The 10,817-nt window shown below is 37.8% G+C and overlaps 1 protein-coding gene across 1 annotated transcript in view; it reads left to right on the forward strand.

The window, feature by feature from the left end:
* ZCCHC24 (zinc finger CCHC-type containing 24) overlaps positions 1 to 10,361 on the forward strand; it is a 117,439-nt gene extending 107,078 nt beyond the window's left edge. The window contains exon 4 of the mRNA XM_065638554.1: positions 3,996 to 10,361. Coding sequence (XP_065494626.1) covers positions 3,996 to 4,109 — 114 coding nt within the window. The 3' untranslated portion in view covers positions 4,110 to 10,361. The remainder of the gene's footprint in view (positions 1 to 3,995) is intronic.
* The last annotated feature ends 456 nt before the right edge of the window (positions 10,362 to 10,817 follow it).

A 10,817-nucleotide genomic window follows, 5' to 3' on the forward strand; every position in this document is an offset into this window, starting at 1 on the left:
GCTAGCTATGGCTCCTTAAGACTGTTAACCTAACAATTATCCTGCCAGCCATAGTTATAGAATCCATTTCTATTCGCGTAACTACTCTGTCATTTAATCATCTCATTTGCTGCAATAAGACTCGAGGTAATGCATCCAGAAAATTATTTAGAAGTGTTTTCTTACATTTGAATTTTGATGCAATCCTTAATCCATCAGTGCTGCAATCAAATAGTTACATTCTACAGAAAAAAAAAAAAAAAAAAAAAAATCAGTCTTCTAAATGCAAGCATAAGCAGCCACATTATTCCATTTTGCTTCTTAGTGGAAGCAATTTTCCTCAAGGATGTCCTACTGACATTTTCTCTGACACCTAACACTTCATAAGGTTGCGTTTTTGTTTTGAGGGTTTGGGCTTTTTAACTGACTTGTGGGGAGTGCAGAGTTCATTCAGTACATGTAGACTGGGACAGCAATAGTTCACAGTCAAAAGTTAATTTGCAGGACAGGAATTGCTATATAAATTTAAATTTATTTCAGCTTCATTCCCCTGAGGCAACAGCTTTAGTCACAACCACCAAATGTTTTTCTGGTGGAGCTGCACAAGATTATTTCCATTTGGCAACTACTAGGAGAAAATGAAGCAAAGATGCACTAAAATGAAGAATGTAAGAGTGCCCATCCCTGCAGTTTTTACTGAAAATATGGACTGCCAAATCCAGGATGCTTACATTTTAGAAAAAAAGACGATGAAAACTGAAGTATTATATTTAAACTCTCCATTTAATGGAAAAAAGTATGCCTTTCCCAGAGAAACATAGCAGGATTTTCTGTTGTTTTACAAACTCCATTTCACATCTTTCTAAGGAAAGGAATTATTTTTTCAGCCAAATAGCTCGTCCTCTTCTCCACACTCTCTCCAAACCCATGGCTGAGTTTTTGTGCTACCAGCCTCTCAGCAGCATCACCACCAAACTCCTCAGCTATTCAGATCTTTTGCATAATTCGGGCAATCCCAAAAACTAATACCCAGTGTGCAGCAGCCTGATCCTGCTGCACCCCTCTTGTGCCAGCATCTTCTCCTGCCCCTCTGCTTCCACCACACCAAAGCTGGTGGGAATCATCCAAGGTCAGCCTGTGCCAAGGAAGCCCAACCTTGGTGGACACACAGCTCTTCGGCTAACATCCTACCGTTTCAGTGTGGTCTAAGAAAGGTTGAAAGGGTGTAAGGTTATTAAAGTTCTCTACAATTAATAACAGACAAATAGCAGCAGGACAAGAACACTTACTTCTCAGGGTATATGAAGGGGGGGTTTTTTGCCTTACAAGAAACCCATGAAGAGAAAACAAAAAAAATGGAGATAAGCTGGGACTTCATTTTATGCAAAAGTTGGATTGGAGTGCTTTTGGGACGTAAAAACTACCACAGTACCAGTTTTGAAGCCTCTAGCCCTCGATCTCCTCACCAGAAACGTAGCGTGGGCTCAGCTCAGCTTCTTCCAGCTGGCCCTTGGCAACCTGCTTTCCTGCATTCGTAACCCCTCTCTCCCCAGCCTGTGTGTCGTAACACGCTGGTAACAATAACATTTCTGAAATCTAAATGCTTTGCAGGCCAAAAAGCTGAGCTCAATCAACGCAGGGGGAAAGCAAACCACGGAAAGCTATTGTTTCTGAAAACCATCCAAAAACTCTTGGCGCTTTAAGGCATTCCCAATGTCCTTTGCACTATTTCCAGGAAAAATTACTCCCAAGGCCTTGCGTATTAAAAAAAAAAAAAAAAAGGAAAAAATCTGGCTTATATCAATAAACATGATAACTGCTGTATTTTTTCCTCTTTAATCAGAGCACAGCTAGCATGTAGAAGCAATCAGAGCTGAGTCGAAGAGCCTGTTTTAAGTGTAACATTTAAAAATTCTCAAATTCTCTGTTGAGGAGCATAAATTAACTCCTGGGACACATGAACCTGAGCATCATCTTTGACTGCCTTTATGTAACGCAAATTCTTGTAGAGAGTCTGTGGGCAGGCGTTGATGGAATAAGTAGTATAAGACGCAGAAGGGCAGTTTTTCTGACCAAACGAACTTACTCAACTTGTCTGTATCGTGGCAGAAGCGCTGCCTGCACCAGGGGTTGGGTTGCAAGCCTAGAAACAGGATTGCTGGTTCTGATCTCAAATCCTAATGTACTAACTTCCAACAAGTCATTCAAAGCTCAGAGGGGTTTCAGGGGGAAATTAAAGGATTTAGAGGAGATGAGGGATCCATCTGCCTTCCTTATCCTCCACCTGATACAGGAAATCCAATTTTCAATTAAATTGTAAAAAAAAGTTAAACCGAAAGACATATAATATGTGGCCCAGGACAGACAAAACTTCAGGGAATATCATGGGTAAGAACACTGATTCAGTAACAAACCATTGGCAATCCACTACACAGTTACTCCCAGATATAGTTTTTACTAGCTGTGCAATATAATAAGTGTTGCACTTATAATCCAATACAACCAGGCAAGAATTTGCACACATCCCTTGTTCAGGATAATAGAATATATTTTGTCTCATTTAAGCTATTGAGAGAGCTGAAAAACCCTTCTGTTCTCTGGATTATGAGCTGTTTTTGCAATGCTACACAGCCAAAAAAATTTTAAAAAAGGTTTGAATGTCTCTGTTCTTCCTATCCACAGGATCTCAGGTGGGTGGCTTTGGAATGAAGAACTTACAAAGGAAAACTTAGATCATGAGGTGTACTTTAAGACTTTTACAGCTAAAGGAAAATCTTTAGTATTTAGGAACGGTGTGAAAACATAAATGGTAATAATTTTGTAATTTATATTTATCCACCACCTGCTCCAAGAATCATGTTTTGAAGAGATAAGCGAGAGTCTAGTATCCCTGTGAGAACAGTGAGAAGCTTCTGGCCTGTTTTCACATGCTGGCTGCATGGACCACAGGCCCCCAGAACAACCACTGTCTTCATGGGAGGGCACTGTGTAATGAAACAGTCCTTCAGGTACATTTCAGGAAAACAGAGAAATTATGGGTTAGAGAATTTTTGTTGTTGTTGTTCAAACAAATGGTGCACTTTATGGTGTTCTACCTCACATCTCCATTACCTCTCTACCTGTTAGACTTCCCAAACACTTAACCTTACTTCACATGGGTATTTTCAGAATAATTGTGAAACCTTTTACTTGTCATGGAACATTAAAGATCAAAGAACTACTAAACCCAAAGCAGTTTCATTCCCTTCTTTAGCCAAATACACGTTTGACCCTGCAATTTCACAAATATTATTACAAATATGTAGTCAATTTATTACTCAGGTTCAGGCAAAGTGGTGTGAGGTTCATTCTTGTTGTTGTTTGGGGTCTTCGATTGGTTGGTTGACTGCATTTTGGTTTTGGTTTTTGTTGGAGGTTTTTTGTTTGGTTTTATGTTTATTTATTTTGAGGGATTTGTGTTGGGGGTTTTTGGTTTTGTTTTTATTGTTTAGCTTTGCAGCTGCTCTACTTCAGAAACTTCAGCCTCAGGAATATGGCGCTGGATATTGGGAAAACCTCATTTAGCTACATAATACCTGTGCATGGTTAAGACAGTTTTCTTGTCATAGTAGCTAATCCAAACATTGGTAAACCTTGCTGGCATTGCTGGGTAATAGCATTCCCATGCTTGAGGTATTAGTTAATGCCTTTGGGACATCTCGGTTACTGGGGCCAAGAGAATAAACTCTTCTGTGTTACTGCTTTTATAAATATAGGCCCCAATTAAGTCTTTTAGTAATTTGTCTATGATAAAAATACCACCACCTTTATGAAGAATAATGACATTAAGTTGTGAGGCCACTCTGAACCAATGCAGAGCTGAACAAATATTTCATCCCTTCAGGAAATAAATACAGTACCGTCATAATTGCTCAGAGAAAGCTCAGTTTAAGCATGAAAGTAGGCTTCACAGGCACAGTAAAGAGTAACAGTGACAAAACCTGGGACCTAATCTGATTTCCTTCCCTTCACTGCAGAGGCCCCTGGAAAAGCCAGATGGCCTGGATGTTTCGGATCAGAGCAAAGAACATCCTCAGCATCTGTGTGAGAAGTGCAAAGTTTTGGGCTACTACTGCCGCCGTGTGCAATAAGCCTTCGAAGTGGCCTCTTCCCATCCCCGTCATCCTTAAAGATCCTCTGGCAGCACGCGATCAACAGCAACACAACAAATCAAGATAAAAGCTAAAATAATTGCCAATATTGCCTATCTAATAATATGCCTTACCATTAATAGAATGTAACATTTCTCCTGTGCACGCACATGCATGCAACAGGTATTTACGGGACTATGATTTTTATACATACATATATGTAAATTTATATGTATATGTACACACACATATATGAAGCGTTACTGATAGTGTTCACAACAGAACCGTGGTTGCAGGTTCTGCTGATTGTTTACACAGACCCTATATCATGGCCAGGTGAAAAGAAGTACTATTCAATAGGCAAGGTTTCACAAGGAAAATATGTTATATGTATGGCTTTTGCAGAGGTTGAATAGCTGTGGGGCCACTAATTGCAAGCACTCACCCACAACATGAACATTATTCCTATTATATGACAAGACAAAGGAAATGAAACAAGCCACAGCATAAAAGAAGGAAAATTATCGTTTTCCCAGTTTTAGAAAGTCTGAGAAGTTTTGTGCTGCTGCTTTCTTGGACTTTTTCTATTTGTTGCCATCGCTTGGGCAGGGCTTAGATAAAATCAGTTTTGCAGGATGTGGCAAAAAAAAAGTGAATAATTGTTTGAGGGTGTGGGTTGGGTAGAAAGGGAATGCCATGATGGGACCCAGAATCAGGAAGGATTCCAAGAGGTTTTTGGAGGAGACAAAATTGGCTTGCTTGTGTGACTAACAGATCCTTCTCTTGTCATATAATCCCGTTCAAATGGTCCCTGTATGTGTATGGGCTGTTCTTTAGGTCACAAGCACACTAAATTTACTGTGAATAAGGGGGGATAAGAATACTTAAAACTGTCCCTAAAACTCTTAATTGAAATATTAGCCAAACTGACTATTTATAATAGTTTTAAAGCCACTTTCTAGAAATATTTTTATGTCTGTTTTCTACTGTACAAATTTGTAATAATATAAAACTTCTTGGCCATAGGAGTGTTTCGAGGCATGGAGAACACTCTATATAACCTTCCTTCTTTATGTCTTCCTGAAACACCTACATATCTGAGGAGAAATGTAGGAGTTATATTTCAGTGTCCCATTTCAGGTAAAACTTTGTGCAGGGGCATCCTGCTACAAAGAAGCATATTGTCAGGGATTTGGAAATACCATGAACTGAAAGTACCTCGAGACAATATCCTGTTTGTATGTCTACATAAGTGTACATTGGCAAAAAGACACAACAAGCAACTCACTTGCATTATTCACTAAAAAAATTACAGGGATAATGTTTGCCTTTTAAAAAAAAAAAATCAACAATTTGTATTTTTTATGAAGTTTCCTTTAGAGAGATTGATTTGTTTGAATGATACTTAGTGGAAATACTTTAAATCCTAAAAAACTTGATGCGGATTAAATTTGTTTTGAGGATTAATTCCATAATGCTAAGTCAGAGGGGTTTTTATGCCAAGTTATAACAGGATGTTACCAGTAGGTACAGTCAAGCGCTTGTAAAGCAAATTGAACACTTAACAGTGAGTATTCATATAGGAAATGTGAAGCTCTGTACAATTTTGCTCTAGGGTGAAATTTTTGCCATTTCCCTGCCTTTCTATCAGTGGGACAAAATTGTTTCTGCTTTTTCTGGTGGTAATGTCACGTACATATCTTGCAAACTCCCTTATTTATGGGTAGCCCAGGTGACCCAGCCTACTGGTCGGAGCAATGGATAAAGCTTGGGACTCCTGGCTTTTGACCATGGCTCTTCCATTAGCTCCCTGATTTGGGGCAAGTCACAAGATGCTTCTAGACCTCAGTTTCCCCAAGTGCCAAATGAGGATAATAATACTTCAGTACACATACCTCACAGGAGAGTTGTGAGACTTACTTAATATCCGTGTTTTGACATCACTGGATGAAAAGTGCTATGTAATGCTAAAATAGTATTGACTAAATTAATCACTTTGAAACTAGCTTTGCCCAGTTGGCAATTCCATCAACTAAAATAGCTTAAAATAGTATTGAAAGAAAACACTAATAACAGTTCGGTTGCCTCAGTGAGGATATGCAGTTTGAGTATTTTCAAATGGAAACACATTCTTTTGCACAGACTCAGAAATTACCTTAGAGACAAATTTTCTAAGCAAAGATACTAATCTGCCCATGCAAATAAGAATAAGAAAATAGACAGGCAAATCTAGAGGTCGATTTTCAAAGCTTGACCTCCAGTATTAATCTTGGTATTTTTCTTCAAGCACAATTAGTATTGAAATAGACACATACTAAACCAGATCTATTTTTTCCTATTGAGCGCTTAATAATACATTTAAAAAAAAAAAAAAAAAAAAGCCTTGATGCTTCACATCCAGCTAAAGGACAAGTAGAGCAAAACTCTGTTAGATTAAGATAAGGAAAATGTTGTTTTATTTTCTCCCTGAAATTATGATGTTGCTATCAACCATTTTTTCTGTGTTGAAATGATTTCCATCTTATGATAATCACTACATCAGTAAAACAGCACATCCGTGATACAGCTACATCAATATACCACCAGGTTCTGAACAAAGACCAACTAAAAGATACCATTAAATGCAACTGTTGCTATTTTCATGACAGTGTTAAAATTTTTTTATCCAGATTCAACACTGCATGGCAATGCCTTTAGCATATGGATTTTTAGGCTGTACTTTAAAATAAGGTTCCTAAAAATATAGATGATCGACTTTAAAACAGTAAGTATCTGTAGGTGTAGAACAATAATTCTTAAAAGCATACTTATGAGAGTTCAATATTTATATCATTGTTATTTTCCTAAGCAGCAGACATATAAAGTATTTAAGTAATATTCAGCATATTTGAAATAATGAGGAGGAGATCAGATTTTTCCCCTGCACTTACGGAGGGGAAAAGCAGCTGAAGAACAAAACGTGCAGGAAAGCAAGGAGCGACACTGCCATAGTTTGTACTGCCTGACTCAGAGACCACAACTCCATCGCAGTGTTCAGCCCTGGGCGTTTGCTCCGCGCTCGGCTGTATATAGTTTGTGGGTTGCTGGGAAAACACGTCCGCATAAGTAACATACAATAACTGAAAGCCAATGGCCGTAAGCTAATGGCACAGAGGGAAATTTCTGAATTTTTATTAAAAAAAAAAAAAAAAAGATTGATTACAAAATGTAAATTTCTTCTCTCCCCCTCCTGCCCCACCAGGGTAATTCACCCATAGACCTAACTCTCTCCAAAATGAAAAAAAGCTTAAAAATTGAGATTTTTGACTGAAAAGAAGGTAAGTTGATTTACCTTTTAGATTTTTTTTGAATGCTTTCTGACGTTCTCTTTAGCCAGCTCTGCATTTACAACATCAGCTAGCAATCCTCGAAGACATTCTTAGATAGTCTTTCCGAAGCAACACAAGCATCAGTAAAAGTTTTAAATCAGTACTCCCTAGATCGAGTACTCTTTAGGGATGTACCTAAGAGAAATTTGGCTCTGCGCACTTATTTGGCAAACTGGATTTTTAACCTCAGATGTTTGCTGTTGCCTGTCTCCCAATCCATCCAGCACAGAGTTTGGTTTTTTTTTTTTTCCTCTTCTCCCCCCAAACCTTTGGAGATTTTTAAACTTTCATTTATTTCTTTAAAAAAATAAACACAATTTGTTTCCTCGGTCGGTCAGAACATTTCACACAGAATTTGGCATTGGCACTACTCTGGAGAAAAGTATCAGTGATTTGAAATGTGTGGTGTAGGTTTTTTGCTGCTCTAACTTGATGCGGTTCCAATGAAGTTGTTACAAATACTTCATTTAATGGCGATGAAGAAAAATCCCTGTAGTTTAAAGGATGGCCCCATTTTAGCCAGTTTCTGCTGCTGCTACCATGGATGTAAAATGATGCCACAGAAGCAACGTTTGAGGCTTTTTAGTCTCAAAGTTGCTTTTTAATATCCGATAAATACACAAGAGTATATATTCTTTCTGAAAATAGGTGTATTTTGAAGTTCCCCATTATATGGGATTTAGTTTATAAACTAAAAATGTGAATTTACGTATGTCTGAGAGAAGCCTTATACCGAGAAGTATTCTCTACATTTTACCTTTTTTAGAACATGAAATTTAGATTATACATGGGCTGCATACCTGTGACGCTCAAGCAGTTATTCCAAAAATAAAACAAAACATTGAAAGTTAAGAACTTTTGAAAATGTCAAACTTCATAGATTCATTCTCTTTGTCCTGCAGTCACACAGAATATTTTTTTTTCCTAGTGTGAGTCCTGAGAGGTGTCCAGCGAACAGTACGCAATAAATCATCAACATGTGTTTTTCAAGTTAAGCGAATCAACATACATTTTCCACTTGCCTTTGCCAACATATTTTAAAACGTGACGGAACTATCCCCATACAAAAATCATTCTTCAAGATATCACTCCACTCCCGACTGGGCTTCAAGACGTATCTCTTTCCTATCTGCAAAACCACTGCTGTCCATTCAGTTTGCTATATTGCTGAAGTGCTCAGAGGGCTGTTTGAGAGCTTAGATATAGGGACGATGGTTTGGGTTTCTAGGATGAATTTCAAAGGGACAATCGTGTGCAGTTACTAGCTATAGATGATTGATACAAATGTTTACCCCGTATGAAGTATTTTACAGTTTTACTTGCAGATGTGTATTTATCTTGAGTTATACTTGACATAGAGTTTCTTTCAATTTTTTTTTTTAATACTATGTGTGTATTTTGGAAACCTTTTTAGATGTTAAAATTTTTGAATGGTTACAAATATTTCTTGTAATACTGAATTGTTATCTTACCTGGAAACTCTTTACAGTAACTTTTTTGTATATATTTGAGGGCCTTTTTAAAAAAGTATTGTTTGTTTTTTGGGAAAAGTTTTTACAATTTGGAAGCTTTCAGAAGGGCCTTCCTTTCAACTAGGATACTAACAGAGGTAAGGATTTTCTTAAGTATTTTACAGAACTAAGGATGTATCCTCAAGAAAATATTTATGGAAGTAATTTTTTTTTTTTTTTACAATGCTTTTGTCTGTATAAAGTATGCAACAGAACTACATTAAGAAGGAAATATTGTCTACGTAAAATATTATATGAAAGTTGGTACATAATTCTGACAAAAAAACCTTGCAATTCTTTAAGCCATATTGTTTTTGTTATCCTTGGATGAAAATATCAGTATTAAGTAACCAATATATTATTCAAGTGCTTAGACTTATATGAAAATGCTTATACAGTTTATTTATGTGTATTTGGGGAAGGATTGCTAGAAAAAGCTATCACTAGACATATAGCAAGTGAGGAGCAAATAACAGTATACTGTCACTTTATGGCCTTGTGAGAGAGAGAGAAGATGCTGAAAGCACCATAGAGACTCGGCTTTCAGAAACTCCGAAGCACAAGCGTTGGGTTTCAGATGGTGGCTCCTTCCCGTAAGCAGAGGGGAAGGGAGATGTTTGGGACACTATTTGACAACTTGACTTTCACAACTCTTTGCAGACTGTGAGCTCAGCTATGCAGTATCGGCTACAGCAATAATATCAATCAAAGGATGTAAGAGAAAAGGATTGAAGTAGATTATTGTAGAGGTTTATGTTTATTTTAATTAGAACTCATAGCAATATAGAATATGCATGTGCACGTATTTGAAGCATTTTTACACTTTACATTTCATGTAGTTTGATTATATTATGAAGGATTGGGGTTTTAGTTTGATATTTTACCATACTGAAATGGGAGGTCTGCCCAACCCTGTACTGGATTCTTGTTTCCTTTAAAAGGTTATTTAGTACAGCACTCAACTGCATTGTGTACTAGTGCTAAAACTAACACTGTATCTTATGAATTTCTTCAGCTTTAAAAAAAAAATAACCTATATATTATTACATTTGTTTAGCTGTACCCACTGACCTTGTCAGATTCAGTTGGCGATTTGTATAATTTCTTTTCCTGTAACTGTTAATAAACTTGTACAGCTAAAACAAGCAAACAAAACCTATGGACAAAGGCCTCAGAGGTACCAGTTCTGCTTCAGCAATCGAGATGACAGCTTGCTCATCTGGTGACTGTGTTGCTAAAGAGACTGTAAAACCTCTGTTGTGGATTGTCCATAAAATGGCATTCCGACATGTGCCTTATTTGCTGGATAGTATACAGCTTTCCTCTAGTATTCTAGCATTTTAATGCTGTATTAAAGTACTGCAAAAAACCCAGCAAGAGTGTGGTATGGTTTTCTTGAACGTTCCTTCCTTTGAAATTTTACTACCAGCTGCGTTGGGTTCCCAGGTACGGACTGGCCAGCCACAGGCTGGTGTTTGTGGTGCAAACCTGCCCCAAAACGACCGTGACCCCGACCGTGGGAAGAAGCGTTTCTGCACTGCAGCCGAGTCCCTGCGCTGCAACAAGCCCGGTGGCACCTGGGTGAGAGCGCTTCACCCACAGCCCGCTCTGCTGCTGGAACAGCCTGGGTTAGCGGTGTCGGCTCTGAGATTCAAACAGCCTGCTACTGTCTAGCATTCTTCTGAAGGAAAACTCTCCTATAACCAGACAAAGTACATTTCCATCCTTAATAGATGGATAGGAAAGTTTAAGTGCCAGAAAGCTATTATAATGGTCCTTTTAAAATGCCTTTAAGTTATATCACTTAAAGTTTAGGGGATTTGATCTAA

The sequence above is a fragment of the Caloenas nicobarica genome, chromosome 7, assembly GCF_036013445.1.
Source record: "Caloenas nicobarica isolate bCalNic1 chromosome 7, bCalNic1.hap1, whole genome shotgun sequence".
NCBI lineage: Eukaryota > Metazoa > Chordata > Aves > Columbiformes > Columbidae > Caloenas > Caloenas nicobarica.